The sequence below is a fragment of the Carya illinoinensis genome, chromosome 13 (assembly GCF_018687715.1).
Source record: "Carya illinoinensis cultivar Pawnee chromosome 13, C.illinoinensisPawnee_v1, whole genome shotgun sequence".
Lineage (NCBI taxonomy): Eukaryota > Viridiplantae > Streptophyta > Magnoliopsida > Fagales > Juglandaceae > Carya > Carya illinoinensis.
The window spans coordinates 3,802,867-3,823,977 of NC_056764.1; the positions used below are offsets into that span (position 1 = coordinate 3,802,867).

General features: G+C 36.0%; 3 protein-coding genes across 4 annotated transcripts; 2 read left to right on the forward strand and 1 right to left on the reverse strand.

Annotated features, from left to right (window-relative positions):
- Positions 1-577: 577 nt before the first annotated feature.
- LOC122291416 lies at positions 578-10,452 on the reverse strand. Of its 2 annotated transcripts, XM_043099124.1 has the most exons (7): positions 10,207-10,452; positions 10,063-10,129; positions 8,414-8,564; positions 4,166-4,995; positions 2,627-3,997; positions 1,960-2,074; positions 578-1,174 (listed from the first exon to the last, which is right to left on the reverse strand). In XM_043099124.1, exons 3-7 carry the CDS (start codon positions 8,439-8,441, stop codon positions 939-941), a joined length of 2,580 nt encoding a protein of 859 aa, XP_042955058.1. In that variant the 5' UTR covers positions 8,442-8,564; positions 10,063-10,129; positions 10,207-10,452; the 3' UTR covers positions 578-938. The 2 variants fall into 2 exon arrangements, with proteins under 2 accessions (XP_042955058.1, XP_042955057.1); XM_043099123.1 differs by lacking the exons at positions 8,414-8,564; positions 10,063-10,129; positions 10,207-10,452 and having other exon boundaries at positions 4,166-6,050.
- Positions 10,453-11,743: 1,291 nt separating this feature from the next.
- On the forward strand, positions 11,744-16,505 carry LOC122291417 (neutral/alkaline invertase 3, chloroplastic-like). The gene is made up of 7 exons (XM_043099125.1): positions 11,744-11,910; positions 12,850-13,612; positions 14,089-14,254; positions 14,359-14,570; positions 14,977-15,470; positions 15,566-15,614; positions 15,840-16,505. The coding sequence occupies exons 2-7, from the start codon at positions 12,926-12,928 to the stop codon at positions 16,164-16,166; spliced, it is 1,935 nt and encodes a 644-aa protein (XP_042955059.1). The 5' UTR covers positions 11,744-11,910; positions 12,850-12,925; the 3' UTR covers positions 16,167-16,505.
- A 331-nt stretch (positions 16,506-16,836) lies between these two features.
- Positions 16,837-19,997, forward strand: LOC122291418 (serine/threonine-protein kinase D6PK-like). The gene is made up of 2 exons (XM_043099126.1): positions 16,837-17,600; positions 19,054-19,997. Exons 1-2 carry the CDS (start codon positions 16,852-16,854, stop codon positions 19,850-19,852), a joined length of 1,548 nt encoding a protein of 515 aa, XP_042955060.1. The 5' UTR covers positions 16,837-16,851; the 3' UTR covers positions 19,853-19,997.
- The last annotated feature ends 1,114 nt before the right edge of the window (positions 19,998-21,111 follow it).

Here is a 21,111-nt window from a genome sequence, read left to right on the forward strand (position 1 = left end):
TCACCTAAATTCTTGAAAGTCTCCCTCTAGTTTCATAATTTCATTATAATGCTTATATCCTAATGGCTGAATATTACGAAAATATTACGAACAGGATAATTCGAAGTCCAAATCTTCCTAACTCGGCATTATCAGAGAGATTTTTTAGTAGCAATTTGTCGTCGACCTTACCATAAGGTTTAAACTAAACACGTCTACTAACTACTTTCCTCCCACCCAATTCCTCCAAAGAGAGAAGTAACCAAAACCTCTTTTTCCTTTTATTGCTTCAATTCTTGGAATTCTCGAGACACAGATATGTTTAAAATGAGATGCGTCTCTCAAGAAAGCTCAACCAGCTGACCAAAACATAAAGTGAAACTAATTAACCTTAACTGCTTGCTTTTTGTTTTTTCCCTTTTTTATATGGGGATGTGAGCAATTCGAATCCCGGTTCTCAGCCACGAAATACTAGTGCCATTTTGAGGCAAAGGTCACTGGCACGTCAACCATACAGTGTTTTGTGTAAAAGAATGGGGCTGCCGGGGATGAGAGATTTTATGCATATCTATCTATTTTAGACTACTCACTCACGGACTTTTGAGAATACTAAGCACAGAATGCAGATTACATTTCTAAATATTCACATTCTTAAAACAGAATCACCTAAGAGTTAAGAGACATCGGCATGACCTACGTCTCAAATTTTTTCTCGTATTTCTTTTTCTATTTTTTTTTTTTTTTCCCAAGGGAATGAACTAACCTCCATTGTACACGATTGGTGTGAACATATAATAATACAGGATGTACATTCAATCAACATCTATACAAAATTACAATCATTCAAAGGTAACCTTCCTGACGACTTCAAAACCAGCCATGGGGCTGCAATCCTTCCTGTAATTTAAAAAAGGGGAAAAAAATCGCCATTCTGATTAGCATCAGGAACACCTCGTCCATCAGTCAAGAAAATAACTGGTAGTAGCATCTGTTGATTCAGCAACTCGAGCTGCTTCTGAAATTTGAAGTGCCATCACGGCTCTGTAAGTTGCTAAATCTGCATTCTCCATTAGAAACTGAGCCCTTTTACGTTTGAGAACAGCTAATTCCACGGATCTGTTTGCAGACGCATTAGCTTCTTTGACTTTGAGCATAGAATTCTTTTCTTCCAAAGCATCTTGTTCAGCTGCTATTACTGCAAATCAATACAAGATGAAGTGCAGCTATTAACGCAAAGGTGAAAAAACACCCAACAACTCGTACGCACCAAATCAAACACGATTTCAACTAAACAAGTCTCAATTATGTTTTATTACCATTATTGCATCCATCAATGTCTATCTTTGCAAATAAACAATTTGGTTTTTCCTCAAGTTAGGCAGAGCCACCATAAAATGTTTCAGTCGGTAGATCACAGTTGATCTCATTCATAACCTTTTTTTAGATGAATAATCAACTGCACCTCAACATGATTGAGCAGATTTTTACTAACCAGAATTTCTGTATGTCATACTTTCACAAATTTTGTTTTATCTCATAGGGAAAAAGTATCACCAGTAATAACATACAATTGCAGGGCCACTACAATTGCACAATTGAAAAACATTCTAAACTCATAGCCGCGAAAGGAAAAGTAAACATTCTTTATCTCTTGTATACCATCTTGTGTACTTGGGCGTTGCCTATCATTATTAATACTACCGTTTACTTATAAAAAATAAAAAAAAAGTAAACATTCTAAACAGATTACATATTTGATAAGTTTGTTACTTGGTTGTGCCTCTTTCCCATCAATAAAACTTTATTCTTACTTGTTAAAAAAATACATAACTAATACATTTGTGCCAACAAACACCTTAGAATATAGATTTAATAAGAAACAAAATAATCATCATTAAACACCAAATTTTCTCCTTTCCACCTTACTATAGAATGTTACAAATCATTCAGGTCCCGAAAAGTTAATATTGTATAGCTTACCTCGCAAAAAACTTGGTGGTTTGCCTCTTCCAAGTTGGCTTCGCTGTCGTTTGAATGACCTCCGCTTTCGTAAAAATGGCTTGGGAATCACTTGTGCCCTCTTTGCTTGATGACCCTGTGTTGCAAAATAATCCACACTAATCAAATGGCCAAGTCAAACTTCAAATAATCCACACTCTTCATCAACTTTTGATAAGAAAATGAATGAATAAAACACTCTTCATCAACTTTGATTCAAACAAAAAGTGAACCTCTTTCAAAATTGCTTTATAAGTTGACAAATACACGTCAACCTCACCCAAAGAGATAGGAGGTGAAGATAAGTGATACCAGCTCCACCATTGATAGAAAATTTATATGCATGCAGATGGCATTACATTCAACCACCATACAACAGTACAAAAGGAAAGTCTCTTTCTAGTACGTAATATTCTTCTCACATCTGACGGAAGAAAATAAATTCTCTTATTTAGGTGGTTCTTGCATACTTCTTGTGCACTTGGATACACCCTTTGGTTTTAGTGAATTTGAGTTAGTATATAAAAAATAATTTTATCATATATGACAAGCAAATAAACAAAATAACACGTGCCCAAAGTACTATTGGCCAATGCAAATGTAACCTAGAAAACTAAAATTAACATTGCAATTATATTAGTGCTTTTACCTGGAAAACCCTGACAAGCGCTGATCCCTTTTGTTTCCGTTTCTTCATCCAGTAATTATTCACAGCTTCTACAACTTCACTCCTTGCCAGGCCCAGACAAAGATTAGCGGCTGCCTTTTCATCTGGAAAATCATCAGGATGACAGTAATATGCCTTCTCAAATTTATCAACCATTAACTCAAAAGCATCCTCAGAAACATGATGATGAATATCATTCCCCGTAAAATACTCATTATTGAATTTTTCCAGCCACTTCTCGTCTTCAGAATCCATGTCATAATTTGGAGTGCTCCTTGCCATAGCTCTAGAGACCTCATCATCTTTTATGGAAATGTATAGATCAGGTCTGCAGAAAGTAGTATTGTTATTTCCATAGTCTAATACTTCAAGAACCCCTGGCACTGGGATGTTCTTCACAGCAGGAGCCAAAACATTTCGATCTGAACATTCCTTGTAAAGATCCTTGAAAGTGAGCCAGTCCATTCGATTGGGAAACTCTAGCTTCCAACCATTATCCAAATTCCACAGTATAGCATGTGTGAATCGGTTACAAGAACACGGCCTCATAATTTTTTCTGTCTTTTGTGTATATCTTGTGAATCCCTCTTTCTTGACTACAAGAAGCCACTCCCTTGAGGCAGAGATTTCTAACATAATATTGGCACCCTCTACTCGGTGACAATTGTCCGAGTCAATAACCAATATGTTTGCAGTGCAGCCAGATATATCTACGTCCTGCCTGGATCCACATGAGGTAGAACTCTCTTCTTTACTTTGTCTAAAAGAGCTACTCCGAACTGGGCTCCTAAACTTATTATTTGTAACCAAAGAAGAGAGAGGCATACCATTTATCCTATTACGAATTGCATCAGAAACTACAGCTCCACTAGGTTTGTGTCCACCAACAGCTGAAAGATTTCTAGCTCTCCCCCTCCTCAGAGAACTCCTCCTCTTCCGGAAACCACGAGAATTTAAACCATTCCTGGACTGTGCAGACCGACCAGCTAATTTCGAAGCTCTAAGGGACGGGTGTAATAATGCTCTGTTCTCCAAATTATGTGCTTCATGCACCATGTTGTCGCATTCAGATGGTTCCATCAAAGATGCAGACAGATCTCTATCAGAAGGAAAGTATACTCCGCGTTCATCACTCTCATCTTCTTCACTGTCTGTTATCATGTCACCACTTGTGTCTGCATCACACGAGTTATTCGCAAGGGCAAAAGGCCAACACTTATACCTCATAAGCATCCTGTAATGCATGTACATAAAACAAACAGGTACTGTAGAAAAATCCAGAGAGAACAAGGGTATGAAGTCTATGGCCCCAAAAAACTTGCACATTCCAGAGCCAGTAGTGATGGGAGGATCCTGAAGAACATTTATAATACAGAAAAATTAACCTAAAAACAACATAAATTAAAACTCAATGTCGGGATAAATTTTTAAGTCCCCTTTCAAATATATATATATATATATATATAAACCCGAGTAGTTCACAAGAATGCAGTTTTGGCGAATCATATCAGCAAGACTTACCTGCAAGAAATGAATTCCACCTAAGGCATAAACACTGGCAATCGGCTCGGAGCTCAAGAATGCAGAGAGCTTATTCAATCTCAGCGCGGCCCTCCTCATGTAAGTCAAAACGGAGTACAAAAAACTTACTATGAAGGAATCGCTCCCACCACCAGCGCCAACAACCGCAAGCATAGGACGGGGAAGGAACACCTCCAACCCCTCAATACCATCGATCTCCAAACCCTCACTACCATCGATCTTTCTCCTTTGCCGACGAAAAAATTGACGCCCGTACATTCTATTTGAATCACCCAAAGAAAAATCGCAAATTTCAGTGCCTGTTCCCCTCCTCTTTCTGCTATAAACCCTCCCAAATAATTTGTCAACGCTATGGTTAACATTATCAGCATTCTTAGCACAAATCGGAGACTCCTCTGCTTGGCAATCGTCAGCATCGTTGATGTCAACGGCGGTAACTCTTTTGACACCGCCCAGGGACCAGCCACTTTGCTTGCACCCGAGGCCGCCGTTGTTCCCGGGGTTCTTGACGAGCTTGAACCACTCTTCACCATCGTTGCCTCTCCTGAGCTTTCCCTCAACAGATTCCGGCCACAGGCGTCGCCCGGAACGCAGTACCCTGGCACCACCGTCCAAGCCCTTCACCACCCCAAACACCCTCGTGGTCCGCCTCATCCCGACCGACGGCATTGGCGTGCGGTAACGAACCGAAAAGCCGGCACAACACGTCGTTCGGTTCGTATACCCTCTCAACCCACCGAGTCCTCGAGACGATCTCCGAGTTATCGCAGACTCAAACGCAAACACCGACTCGCACTCCAACTCTGACCCTGATTTTTTAGCAAATACCGATTTCATAATCATGCAAAGAAAACGAGTACGAAATTCTCGGAAACAGAAAATCCTGTAGACTCGCCATTTGCCACGACCGAAACTAAGACGAGTTCCAGACCAGGAACCACGAACTCGGACTCGGATCCGGATACGGGCCAAAATTATTTCAGTACAAAAAAACCTTACAATAACTTATAACTACGTGAAAAAGAAAAGACAAAAGGAAAAAGAAAAAAAAAAAAAAAAAAAAAAAAAACCCCAATTCAGGTACCGATCGACACAGCTTCACAAAGAAACGGAAGGCAAAGATAAATCCATCTTTAACAAAATAAACAGAATTGAAAATCAAAACAAAAAGATCTCGGAGCCTGAGATCTAGGGGGAGAGAGAGGGGGGTGGGGGGAGAGAGAAGATCAGAGAGTTTTGGAGGTTCACGAAGTTGTTGTTGGAGAGAGAGAGAGAGAGAGAGACAGACAGACAGACTACTGGCCTCTCTCGGCTAGGGTTTATGATAAAAACCACTTTTGGGGGCGGGGAGGGAAGAGCAACTAACCACTACACCGAGTGATGAGAACCGTTGGATTGGGAGAAGATGACGGTCTGGATCGGGTATTGAGTCAGAAAATCGGTTCGATTGCCCCAAAGACCCACCAAGAGCGTTTCGTTTCAGCTTTTTTAGGTTTTTTTTAGCTTTAAAAATGAATGAGAGAGAGAGGATATTTTAGGATTCGCAATTGCAAAAGGGTCTATTTTCAGTGAAAAGACGAGAATGGGCTTGACGTAATAAGTGGGAATTCTAAAGGGATAAATAGCTGATATTGGAGATGAGAACGGGGTTTTGAGTCTTTTGGATCGGGTTGAGATGTAGGGTAATTCAGCTCGGGGGGTGAAAAAGCGGTGACATAGCTCAGCAGCAGTAAAAATAAGGAGTCACAGAAGGGCCGTGTAAAGCTGTAAAAATTAACTGGAATGGCCGTCGGGATCAAAGATAATAAAATAATTTATAAATAGTTAAAAAATAATTTAAATTAAAATATAATTTTAAAATTTTAAGAATAGGAAAAAAAATAAAATATTATTCTAATGTAATTTATTGATATTAACTTTATTTTGAAATTTGAAAAAAATCGATTATTTTTATATTTTGCTTGAAATTTAAAAAAATATATATAACAATTAAATAAAAAATTAAAAATTTTAAAATATTTTTATTTTAATAATATTTAAAAAGAAAACGAGATTAAATGAATCGAGACAGCTGCCCAAACCAGCACTTCATTGGTTCAGAAAATTAAATATAAATTTTTTTTTTATTTTATCAATTTACTATTTACATTTATAAATTTTATTAATCACATTAATTTGATCATTTTACACAAATAAATTAACCACGTCCTTATCACATGGCGTCAGAATCAAGCATATAATAACGCGATATATATATATATTAAAAAGTCGAATAGTCACCTTTAAAATATAATAATTAAAAATAAAAATATATAAATACCACATCAGCTTAAAAATAATTTTAAAAAAATACAATATATAAAACAGGAATAATTAAAAATTAATGTTACAAATTTTTTATACTTGTCAAACCTTCATTGAATATCACCTGATAAGTTAACCATTAGTTTATTTCATAGAATATAGGATTTATTGATAAATTTCGCAAATTAAATTAGTCAATTAATAGAGTAATACTATATTCTATACTTCCATTCAATTTTCATTCTACTATGTAAGATGTAGCATATTTATCATCATTAGATGATAAAAAGCATCTAATAAAAGACTATCCAATGATGATAAATGTATCACAACTTGCATAATAGGATGAGAGAGGGATGATAGTAATATATAGAATTTTCCTTTTACAAAAGACTTGTATATTTAGAGCTTATACTTAACATTACTTTAAAATTAATATTTTCCTTGCACTAATAAAACTACTCACTATTTGACATCAAGAGATTGCACTTACCCCTCCTTCCCGCCCCCAAAAATAAAAAATAAAAAGCAAAGAACCATCAAGAGACTGAGAAACCTTCATGGTAAAAACAAAAAAAAATGGAAAAAAAAAATGAAAGAATAAAGAAATGCATGAGAAATAAAAGAATAATGTTCACCAAACAATATATACAGTGCAATTCATGGTGAAAAAATAAAAACAATGTGCACTGTGTTCAGTGTTTCACATGTTAGTCAAAAGTTCCCAGGGTTAACGACTTTTAAGGCTAAAGCACTTTAAAGCGGCGGGAAAACCGGTTCTAATAATCTACCACTTTCGTGGAAAGTTATGTACACCATCCAATGTCACATCACAAGAAAATTCTGGACACCTTTGTGCCCCCGTCTTCTACCAGACAATATCTTGCAGTCAAATGCCATGCATAGGCATGGAAACCCAAGACAAAACATCACTAAAATTTTCCCGACCAAAACCTCATGTGCTTAAATTTCAATTCTTAAATACTAACAGTGTTGAACACCTAGGATTCCCTGGTTGACTAGAAAACAAAAATTTCTGAAAGTTTCTTTCTAGATTTAAATACACACTCACGAGTAAGCTTGTGAATCAATAAAGTTTGTGCAGGAAGCATGATCATCGTATTGATGGCTGGGATTTCAAAGAAAAACAGTTTTATAAAATTGGCAGCATATAGCTTTAGTAACAATCTCCAGTTAGTCATGCAAGTTTCTTTAGGATAAGCCACCAAGGGAACCACAATCATCAGTACTCTAGCCATTTCTAGTCCTTCACCAATATTTTCAGTTGAAATTCTATTCAAAACCCAAGTATTCAAACTCAAAAGTACAAGCCAGGGAAAAGTTTGATTTTTCTACAAATAGCATTTAAAAAAATGATATGGAAGTGCTGGGAATGGTTCTGTGAGAAATCAAAGAAACTCAATTTGTTAAGAAGAGTTCCCAAAAAAAACCATTTCAATGCTTATCTTCATGATTTTGTTCCAACCCGACCCTCACCGACTTGCAACCAGCATGACGCCAAGAGTCTTCAAGCTCTGGCGAATGCCATGATATAGAAATTAAAATGCCAACACCCAAACACAAAGTACACACATGCAGAAATGCAAGCAAACTTAGTTTTTAAAGAGGTTCATGTTTTGTGTTCCAAGTTCTACGGATCATCAGAATTCTCCTATATGATTAATGTGCAGAATCATGAGATTTCTCCAAAGACAAGGACTGAGTTGCTTTCTTTAAAAAGAAAAAAAAAATTAATTTTCTCACTGACTTACAAGACTGAGTTGTCTTCTATATGACATTCCACGTAAGAAATGATAAGCTGTGGATTCGTCAAGTGTTCTCCTCAATGAATGATTAATTTACCAGAAAGAGAATATTAAGTTGCTTCAATTGAAATTGAAATTAAACTTTTCATTCACTTACAGAGTTGAAGGACTTGATGAAATGCCATCGAACAAATGCAACTCTTCAATCTTTATCCAGTTTTCTTTAGCAATTGAAGTCAATGGAGGCTTTTCTCTTTTCTTTTCTTTTTTTTTTCTTTTTGTTCCCCCTTTTCTGCTCATCTTCTTCACTGCACCATGCATTTCACAAGGATTCAGCTGATTTGCCAAATTGATTATGTAGCTACTTACAGATGGATTTAAAAAAACAAAATACCAGAACACCATTATTATAAAGGACACTGAAAGATGTCATTGACTAGGCCACTGAGTACAGTTGTTATCTAAAGAATAAACCAGTTCCACCACCAATAACCATTCAAGCAACAAAATTTCAGCCAGCAATGTACAGGAGTTAAATATGTTCTGATGGCTCAAGAAATATATCTAACCACATTACCTAGTTTTACAGTTTGGTCCACAACCACATGTTGCCCTAATTGCAAAAGAGAGGGACTTGTCCTCAGTTATATATGATGCATCTTAAAACTTAACAGTTCGTTGGTGGTCAGATTATTACTTTCTCGAGAATCAGCAATGCTCAAATGTATAGCATGTTAGGATTCTCCACCCAAATAGTTTTATGAACAAGGTGTCCAGTCTAGATGCAGTGGGCATGGGCAGATGCAGAACCATGCAAGCTTGGTAAAATACTTCTGGGAAAAAATATAAACTATGAATAATACTCAATGCCTTAAGAGTGTTGCGAAAATAATCTACTACCATACATATAGGCATAGATCATAGGCCAGAAACAGGTCCTACCGTCACAGCATCCAATAGACAAAAATCTGAAGATGCCCAAATTTTGCTTTCTCATCTAAAATAACAAGGAAGCATGGAAACAAGAAACAATCTTAATTATTGCCCACCAGCTGCGAAATAGGACCCCGGTATCGAGAATAAGAAAGATAGACTCCATCAAGGAAACACCTACTTAGGTCAGATATTTTGCTTCCTAGTCTTATATAATTGGAAGCACTGAAAGAAGAAATATCAATTACTGCCCACTTGACGCAAAATAAAACCCCAATATAAGGATAAGGAGCATAGACTCCATCAAGGAGGCACCTACTAGGCCAAACAATGATGAGCCATTGAGGGAGGAAAATACTTGTATTGGTGTCTAGGAAACAATAACTTTCTTATTCGCCTCCTCTCTTAGCCATGGCAGCAAGTCTCTCCAACAAAAGACAGAAGCCATTGCAAAACATTGACAGGTCTAAAAAACGTCCCTATCTTCAAATTTTAGGATTATGCACCAACTAATCACGGTATATGCCTGAACACTTTTTCCACCATGCTCACCACAAGAAGCAAAACTCGGTCAGTCCCATAAACCATTGCGTGGGTGTTCAGCAATGACAAGGAATAACAACGATGCAAATTCTCCAATCCAAAACTCACCATTCCTTTAAAGTTTCAAATCCAATCAAGCATACGGAGTATGAGGAATATTTTTTTTGATAAGTTATGAGGAATATTCACACCCCATTGACCTAAACTCAGACGCTCCTGAACTATAATCCTAACAGAACCCACATTTTAAGCAATTGAAAGAAAGAAATAAAGGCACAATCGTTCTTGCAAATTTATCAATTCGAAACCAAACAAAAACAGCAAAATTACCAAAGGAATCGTGAAGAGTCTACCACGAGCTTCAATTGAAAATGCCATGGAAGCACTCCAGAAAGGCCTACAAAGTGTCCGACCCACGATTCAGAAACAAAGACTTTTAACAGAATTCAGGTTAAAATCGAACAAGCACATTACCCATTTAGTTGGTCTGAGCCTCGGAAGAATTTGCAGGGGTATCTCGGAGTCCGATCCCTGAAAACTGAAAAACGAATGTTTCGTTGATAGAAACAGGATTTGAACTGATAATCGAAACGGAGGAGCCGAGGGCACAAGAGCCCTCCTAGACGAAGAACCAACATTGTCGGGACGACACGAAAAGTCGCGTGGAATGTGATTTCGAAAACCCAACAAAAAATCGCGTGGGATGTAGAATTGTACAGTGCCATCCATTACCGAGAGCCATGTCTATTTTATTTGTATTATACTTATACTTAACTGGAGAAATTATTGAATTATTGTATTAAAAGATTTTTAAAAAATAATTTCATTTTGAAATTTGAATTCTTGCCTTAGGCCACAGTGTGCATTGAGCCACCTCTGTAAATGAACCAATTTCAAGAAATTGACCACTTTTATACTTTCACTATTTTAAGAAAGTTCAACATGCTAGAGTTTTAAAATGAAAACTAATATTTATTTTGAAATTTAAAAATAAATGAATATTTTCCATAAAATAGGCCTTTTAGATCAGAAAAATAGGCTGCAGCATCATGGGCAGTTTGAGTAGAGAAATATTGGAAGAAACTACCGTTAGCTAAATAAAAATAATAATAATAATAATAATTCATTCATTTATCTCTTTCTATCAATTTAAATTTTTAAAATAAATATGATATCATAATTAAGTTTTAAATTCAAATCTTAACTCTATTTTTTATTTAATTTAATTAAATATTTATATATTAAACCCACTTATTAAGTGAGAGTCTCTGACATGCATGCAAATGGAGTCTTAAGATATATATAAAAAATTAAATATTTCTCTTTCCATTAGTTTACTAAGACTTCAAAACAAGTTTTGATTTTCTATTATCATTTTTAGTTGTACGGCATGAATAAATTTATGTTGTATAATAGTTGATGATGCATTAAAAAACAAAACAAAACTCAACTATATAAGCTAAAAAGAAAAAAAAAATTATCAACAAAGAATTGTATTTATACTTTACGAGAAATAATACTTATAATCATGAGTGTGCAATTATTTTAAAAAAATTAATAAATATAAAATTTATATAAAAAATTTAATTTTTTAATAATAAATTTTATTAATTTTTTAAAACGAGTATACACACTTTATAACTATATATAACATTTTTTTTAAAAATAATTAACTTATATTCAAAGAAAATAGTACACAGATAATATATACTTTTTACGTGGACAAATAATATTTATTCATGGTTCATTTTATGTTGGAAAAAGCTTGTATACCCTTCCCATTTGACCGCCCAAAATAGTCATTTTGTTCTTTTACTTAGTGATTAAAAAAATAATTTTAAATGTATTGATATATTTTTTATTTTTTTAAAAATATATAAGTCTATTAAAAATTGTGATAAAAAATTAAAAAATTATATTTTTAAAAAATAAAATATAAAAAATAGAAAAACGTAACGAGCGGTGTAATCTGAGCGGCAAGGTATCGCCACTCATCTTACCACAAAAAATTTGTTGTCAAAATATTATTTCGGATTTTTATTTTTTAAGGACCGAGGCCGCCATTCCTTTCGATTTCGTTCGAGACACGAGTAAACACTGCCATTGCTCGAACCATCTACAATCTCGGATTAATTTACGCTGCGCGTAGAAAAGATTTGCACTCTTCCGTTCAATTGGGTATGTATTTTTCTCTTTACCTTCTACATCCTTTTTTGGTTGCTGTTGTCTGGTACTAAATTAGTCTGGTTTTCCATTTGCAGCTCCCCAATCTTTATTCTTCCCGTATATTCCGAACATTCTAAATTCCTTATTTCACAGCTTAGTATCTTTGAAAGGATTGTAATTCTGATTGTACATATACCGATATACTCTACAGTTTTGGCAACTTTTGTTACTGGAAAACATGAACTAGTTTTTTTTTCCATTCGGTTAGCGCTGTTAATAGCTTTCCGCTCGGTCATCGTTTCGGATGCTTATTTTTACATATTTGGAAGACAAGAAGAGAGATCCCGCTTTGGGTTCTTCGAGTTAGTGAGAAAAAGATACGGACATGCTTTTTTTGTTGTTTAAGAGGTAGTAGCAGCAATGAAAAACTCAGTATATATATATATTTTTTTTATGTTCATGTTCTCCTAGATAATTTCTCAGTTACCGGATACGGGACAATATCTCGTATTCTTCAAGTATTTACCGTTTGCAGGATGCGAATGACTTAAGATTTCACCTCAAATGATAGAAGCTTTGAGGATCGCGAGGACAATGGATGAGTTCTCTTTTTTAAAACCTTTTTGTTATAGGCGGGGGTCATTGATTTTAATGGACTAAATGTTCATGATTTTCTACTTGTGGTTGTAAACCCTATTTAGGTACTTCTCACGTATACTAATAAAAAAAAGGTAATTCTCATGTATACTTCATGTGTACTTAGGCGATGTCTTATCTTATGAATAAAACTTCTTGATTACCCATAAAAATAAATAAATAAATATAAATAAAAATAAAAATCTAGGCTTGTTTGAATTTGTTATCTGGCTTTAGAAATTATGGAAACAAATCTGAGAACATCAAGGGCTTTGCTGATTTATAGTTGTTTCTGATTTAATGTGCACTATGTAGGTGTCTTGAACCAAACGGGATTTTTTGGATTCTTTTTTACCAAGTTTGATATTAGTTTGATACAAGTATTTTATCAATGGGCACTTCTGAAGCAGTTCTGCAAATTTTGTGTGGGGCTGGACCTCGTCTTTTCTATAGTAACCCGTGTTTTAGCAAATCAAACTCAAGATGTGCATTTGAGTTCCATTTCAAATGCTCGAGGAGAAGAGCCTCAAGTTGTTCGCAATTTCTCAAGCGCTCAAGTATGCTACAGTATGGAGTTCGAGGGATAGGCAGTGGTTTTCTTAGAAATGCAAAAATTGATCCTTCTTGTCTTCAGCACTGCAAATGCCAAAGGGATGAGAGTGTAGGTGGTATAACTTCTGAAGATGGTGTTGGGACATGGTTTGTGGATAATGCAAAGAAATTAAATCCCATAAACGGTATGGTAAATGCATCAAATATTCTGGAGTTTCAGGAGTTAAAACAGGAAAATGAGGTTATGACATTTAATGGAACAAATGGAGCCCTGGGAGATACAACATTTCACAAGGTTAGTATAGACTCCATTGAGGATGAAGCATGGGAATTACTCCGGGAGTCGATGGTTTATTATTGTGGCAGTCCAATTGGAACAATTGCGGCAAAAGATCCGACTAGTTCCAATACGTTAAATTATGATCAGGTTTTTATTCGAGATTTCATACCTTCTGGCATAGCTTTCTTATTGAAGGGGGAGTATGAGATTGTTCGAAACTTCATTCTTCATACGCTTCAGTTGCAGGTAATCCATTAGTCAATGATGCTGACAGTTCAATGCTTGGGACAAGTCGTTTGCCAAGCTTATTTTGTCATGTTAAAGTTTGCTTTTCATATGCTTTTTGATGTGAAAGATACATTTATTTAAATTATTATTGGCTATACATCGATTATAATCGATTATAATTTTTTTGTTGCACCAACTCCTTGAAATATTGTTTTAATGCAATAGTTAATATGAGATCTGCTGTCACAGTTCAGCAACAGAACTTTTCTTTATGTCACTGTAAATCAACAAAATAGATCCAATTTCTATAGTGCGATATTTGCATGGGATTCATGGCTGCCTGTAAAGTCGGTTGCATATATATTTTTATATATATGTATATATTGTCATACACTATGCTCGTTGCATATGCAAGTCCATTTGAGGAAATTACTCGTAATCAATTGGAAATATTATTAATTCCCTTTTTGTACGCATGAATCACTGTACTGCAGAGTTGGGAGAAAACAATGGATTGTCATAGTCCTGGTCAAGGGCTGATGCCTGCTAGCTTCAAGGTGCGCACAGTTCCTCTGGATGGTGATGATTATGCAACAGAAGAGGTATTGGATCCTGACTTTGGAGAGGCTGCAATTGGCCGTGTTGCACCAGTTGATTCTGGTCAGTTTTCTCATAAGGTCAACGGGTTTTCTAAAGAGAAAAATCTCATGCTTACCTTAGTTTCATGCAATGCTGAATCTTGATTGGGCTATTGTCAATTTCAGGATTATGGTGGATTATTTTATTGCGTGCCTATGGGAAATGCTCTGGGGACCTCTCTGTTCAGGAGAGAGTTGATGTGCAAACAGGAATTAAGATGATTCTAAAGCTATGTATTGCTGATGGTTTTGATATGTTTCCTACATTATTAGTGACAGATGGTTCCTGCATGATAGATCGCCGAATGGGAATTCATGGCCATCCTTTAGAAATACAGGTATATAAGCTCTCGTATTGTCTTTGAATGGTCACTTTAGATAACTTTCAAAAGCGTCTCTAATTTTGAATGTGGAGATTGCTTTGGCAATATGAGACTTTGAAAAGAAGGGGGAAAAATATTAAATGATTTCTGGGATTTTTTTTTTTTTTGATAAATAATAATTATCATTTTTTTTTTCTGGGAATATTTTATTTTGGATTTTTTTTGTTTCATTACAAATAGCATGCAAAATGATATTTAATTAGCGAGTTCTTGTTACTCATCAAGAAAAAGAATCAAAAGGTTATTTGGAAGCTCAGGCTGTACTACGTGTAACATTTGTAACACATGTTTTGTACCCTCTCGTTGTTTCCAAGTAAGGGTACTAGTATCCGAGTCTGATATGATTGTTTTATTCTTGTAGGCACTATTTTATTCAGCATTACTATGCGCACGCGAAATGCTTGCTCCAGAGGATGGATCTGCTGATCTTCTGCGGGCTCTGAACAATCGTCTGGTAGCCCTGTCATTTCATATCAGGGAGTATTATTGGATTGATTCGAAAAAACTGAACGAGATTTACCGTTATAAGACTGAAGAATACTCATATGATGCAGTTAATAAGTTCAATATTTACCCAGATCAGATTTCTCCTTGGTTGGTGGAATGGATACCCAATAAAGGGGGCTATCTAATTGGAAACCTGCAACCAGCTCACATGGATTTCCGATTTTTTTCTCTAGGAAACTTGTGGTCTGTCGTAAGCAGTCTTGCGACAGCAGATCAGTCACATGCCATATTGGACCTGATTGAAGCCAAATGGGTAGATTTGGTGGCAGATATGCCATTCAAGATATGTTATCCTGCTCTTGAAGGTCGGGAGTGGCAGATTATCACAGGAAGTGATCCGAAGAACACGTAATGTGTCCTGTATCCACCTTTATAATGATGATATACATTTTTCTTTGACTTTGCTGTTTCATTCATGCCTGGTTCATTTATTTTTGGTGCAGCCCTTGGTCCTACCACAATGCAGGTTCTTGGCCAACTCTGCTCTGGCAGGTTAGTTGTGGTGGTATTAATTAGCAAAATCTGTGTTTCAAGCTAAAAAAGATACGCATTTTACACGTGTTTGGCAGTTTTGAACTTTTGATGTTAATATTACTAATCTCTCTCTCTCTCTCTCTCTCTCTCTCTCTCTCTCTCTCTCTCTCTCTCTCTCTCTCTCTCTCTCTCTCTCTCTCCCCAAACACATACAGTAATTTAACAGTCTTGATATCTTTGCAGTTCACAGTTGCATGCATAAAGATGAATAGACCAGAAATTGCTGCGAGAGCTGTTGAGATAGCTGAGAAACGTGTATCAAAAGACAACTGGCCTGAATATTATGACACCAAAAGAGGAAGGTTCATTGGAAAACAAGCACGCCTTTTCCAGACCTGGTCAATTGCAGGATACCTTGTGGCAAAGCTCCTGCTTGCTGATCCTAACAAAGCTAAGATTTTGGTTACAGAAGAGGATTCTGAACTTGTCAATGCATTCTCTTGCATGATCAGTGCCAACCCAAGAAGAAAGCGTGGTCGGAAGGATTTGAAACAGACCTACATAGTATAAGCATTCTATATTAACTCAGATGCCGTGGTGCCAGGCAGTTCACCCACATCCATACGAAGATTGGTTACATTGTGCCCGATTTAGGGTTTAATTTATCAAACTTATATTTCGATTGCTTGAATACTGGCCTGTTGGAATTCTTCATGGCATGGTTGTGTTGTGCATAAACTAGCACATAGGTCTTATTCATGTATCATAGCATTGTTTGTAAGCTTCTCTATTTGTAAAGATGGGTTTTGCCTGTTCAGGACTATAGGCGGCACCCTCTTACGGTATAGGCCACAGAGACTGTCATTTTGTAAACTGTACATCAGGTAATAAATGGATGGCATTGTCTCAGGGAATCCATTACAGTACAGGAAGACCATTCCTGTTAATTATATCCAAGTGATTATCATCTTGTTTTGGAATTACCTTTCATGCTATTCAAGGTATTCATGTTGCTGTGATTAAGCCCAAGAGCGGAAAAAAATTGGGGTCAGAACTCATTAAAAGGATATAAAATTAACATCTTCCTAATGAGAGACGATATATAAGATAGTTATTTCAATATTAATTATATGCATATTAACATTATTCGTTACTTTGGGAGCAACCCATTTGGTTTGATGGTACGATAAATTGAAAATGATATTAGCCATTTAAATATAATGCTATTGGGTCCTATTGGAACAAAACCGGCCATATGGCCCATTCTAACACTGCCGGCCCGTCCCGTCTTTCCCAAACCTTCAAAAACCTCTCCCTCTCATTTTCTCTTCCCCACTCTCTCGTTCATCAGCCATTTTCCTCTTCTGCAAAGGGTGGCTCCACCTCCACCCCCGTCTTTTCCACCACCATGCAACCATGTGTTGATGATGTCTCCGACGATATCGACAACCTTAGCATCAATTCTACCACCACTTCTGCTACCACAACTACCACTACTACGACCACCACTACCATTAGTACTCCCAATGAAACTAAGTGCAGCACGAGTTCGAGTACTGAAACAACCACACGGACCGGCTCCAGCCATGCCTCCTCCTCCGCCAAGCCTCACGCGCCATCCCACGATCCATGTTGGACGGCAATCCGTCGAGTGAAATCCGAAAACCCCGCGACGTTGGGCCTCGAGGACCTCCGCTTCCTCCACCGCCTCGGCAGCGGCGACATAGGCAGCGTGTTTCTGGTGGAGCTAAAGGGTAGCAACGGGTGCATGTTCGCGGCCAAGGTGATGGACAAGAAAGAGCTGGTCAACAGGAACAAGGACGATAGGGCAAGAATAGAGAGGGAAATACTGGAAATCTTGGACCATCCTTTTCTGCCTAGGCTCTATGCAACCTTGGACTCACCAAGGTGGTCTTGTTTGCTGACCGAGTTCTGTCCCGGCGGCGACCTCCATGTTATCCGTCAAAACCAACCGGAAAAAAGGTTCGACGAGGCAGCCGTACGGTGCGTACAGTTACTAATTACGTAGCATTATTATGCTTGCTGGGTGTGTGTGTTTGTAGAAGTGCCATATGGATCAGTATAATGCATGTAGGGTATATATGGTTATGGCGTTATTTATGTCATAAATATGATTTTTACGACTGCATGAGGAGGACCAATGATGCATCATAATAAGTGGGACAGTGGGGTCCTTCCTCTGTTCAATATTGTTTGTGGGGGTCCATGTGTTTGTTCTTTGTCTTTGGTGGGTCTGTCGCCCTTTGGATCATCATTGATCCCACTTTCACGTTAGATGGAAGAAGTACTTCAAATTGAGAGAGCACCACTAAGTTAGCTTCCACACATCACTCATTTTTGGCCAAGTTTTATTCAAATTAGGCTGCTAGCTCCACAGCCACAATAATGTTTAAACTAATTAAACCTTTTACTGAAGATCGAATGCATGTGATATATATATCAAATCAATTACATGAAATTGATTAATGGTCATCATTTTAAAAAGAGAAATGTTTATTGGCAATCTTAAGATGTGCGTCCAATTTTAGATTATACAAATCTCGCATACTCATTAAAAAAAATGTGAGTAAATTTGTAGCCCACGTAAAGAAATTATGTTTTTAACTATAAATCTCATTGTAGGAATGTATATAATATTACTTATTTAAAAACTCTTTATTGGATGAAATTCCTTCGAGAATTCTAGATGATTATCATCCATATTTGTCGTTTTTAATCAGTTCAATTACAACAAATGAGAATCACATGATGAAATAGGTAAACTCTCTAAAACGATTTATACCGCCTTAATTTTACATTTGTGAGATATTCATGATCTAGATGAATATAATACTCTACGACGCCCCCTTAGTTTATTTTAGAGAGAGAGAGAGTCTCATATATATATATATATAATATGGGTAATATTATTTTAAGGCTACTTTTAACCTCACATATATAAATTATAATTTTTTTTCATGAGAAAGAATGGTGAGAAAGAAACAAGAAAGAGCACTATATTATAGTATTAATTGTTAAACTTCTGGTTAATGATCCCCAAAGTGGTAATGTTTCTAAGCCTGTTTCATGATCATGTAAAGGCTAGCTAGTAGCTATAGGCATGGTTGAAGATTTTCTCTTTAATTCTTTTGTCCCTACTTCAACTTCATGATCATTATGACGATCACAGTGCACAGCAACCCAACCCAATGGTGGACCCTCTCGTGGAAGATTGTAGTTATTCTGCATCTTCCATGGCTTCCTCCTCCTCACATTGAGGCCACATTATTTCCACTTTCTTTTGGTCAAAGGTCATGCATCCACTGTGGATCCCACTTTATTTTGCAACTCAATTATGGGAGTATACTGTGATCTTTTTCATCTTTTCAATATTCATTTGAATGAGAACATGTTGATGATGCTAACATGAGTTTTTTCATGGATGTTTGTGTTTCAGGTTTTATGCTTCAGAAGTTGTAGTTGCCCTAGAATACCTGCACATGATGGGAATTATCTATCGGGATCTTAAACCTGAAAATGTACTAGTGAGATCGGACGGTCACATAATGCTAACGGATTTTGATCTCTCCCTTAAAGGTGACAGTTCCACATCAACAGCTCAACTTGTTTCCGACCAAAACCCTCAAGTACAAAATCCTACCAACGAATACCAAAACGACCCTCCTCCGTTTGATACCTCATCATGTATTCTACCCAATTGTATTGCGCCAGCTGTATCGTGCTTTCATCCAAAACGCAAGCGCAAGAAGAGGTCAGATCATCGTGGGACCCTCGAGATCGTGGCAGAACCAATTGACGTCCGATCAATGTCATTTGTGGGGACCCACGAGTACTTGGCGCCGGAGATTGTTTCCGGGGAAGGACATGGCAGTGCAGTAGATTGGTGGACACTTGGGATTTTCATGTATGAAATGTTCTATGGGGTTACACCCTTTAAGGGTATTGGCCATGATTTGACCCTAACAAACATAGTGGCAAGGGCCCTACAATTTCCAAAGGAACCAACTGTACCTGGCTCGGCTAAGGACTTGATTGTACAACTTTTAATGAAGGACCCCACTAGGAGAATGGGGTCTACAATGGGTGCTGCGGCAATTAAACACCATCCATTCTTTGATGGGGTTAATTGGGCATTGCTAAGATGTGCAAAGCCACCCTACATTCCACGTCCGGTGACTCACCGGGATTTTGTCCCGGCCGACAAGGGTACAGGCAATTCAGTAGAGTATTATTAGAGAAGTGAGGATGAAGGAAGCTTCAGTCAAGGTTGCTAGGTTTCATACACTACAGACACACTATTTGATGCACATGAAATCAAAAGCCTTTATATATATATATATGAAAAGCATGCCTTGGATACCATGCCACATTTTGAAAGCACGTCCATTTGTCTCTTTTCGTTTTTCCTTTGTTTAGGTTTGAATTGGGTGTTTATTTTCTAAGAAAAAATCTATACAACCTCCCAACACCCCAACATTCCATTTTTTTTTAATTTTTTAATTTTTTTAATATTTTTTTTAATTTATTCTTTTTCAATTAATTTAATTATTTTATTCATTATTTATATATTAAATATTTGATAAAAAATAAAATAATAAAAATTTAAAAAAAAAAAGTGGGGTTTTGGAGTGTTGAGAAGTTATGTAGCAAAACCCATTTTTATTTTTTTTCGTTTTCGGGTACCATGCCAAATAAGCTCCAAATCATTAGTCATTAGTAATCATAACCTACATGCGCTTCAAAATTCGATAAAAGAAATCATGCATTGGTTGAGTTTATGTATTTACGAGGCTTCTTCGGCATTCGACATTTAAGGCTAGTTTGGTAATATAAAATCAAACAATTTTATCTAATTTTGTATAATTATTATAATTTTTTATTTTAATAATATTTTATTTTACTTTTAACTTTTATATCAAAGATCTTAAATTTTGGATTAGGCATTCCAAGATAAAATTCTGCATAAATATGTCCCTAACCGACTTACCGTTTCACTCTTGAGTAATAAGGAAAATGATAGACTTATAACTCTTTCACTATCATTATACTATTTATAGTGTATTTATTTTTTCTTTATTTTCTTTTAAGTATTTAATACATTTAATCATCAAGAAAAAATTTAAAAAATATATATCACTTTCTTAATCAGTAAGTAAATTTTTTTTTTAAATTAAAAAATTAAAAAAAATAGTAAAAGAGTAATAAAATAGTGATAAGACTATTATCATTTAAGTAACAATATACTTACTATTCCCTTATTACTCATTGACTACTTAATATTATATTTAAAATTTTTATTTTTTTATTATTTTCTTTTAAATATTTTTTTAACATCCTTGATTATTAAGAAAAAATTATAAAAATATATAACTTTACTAATAGTCACTTTCTTAACCATTAAGTAAAAAATAAAAATTAAAAAAATTATAAGCATAAAAAGAATAGTAAAAGGGTAATAGTAGAATAGTAAGTCTATAATTATTTTTCAATCTTT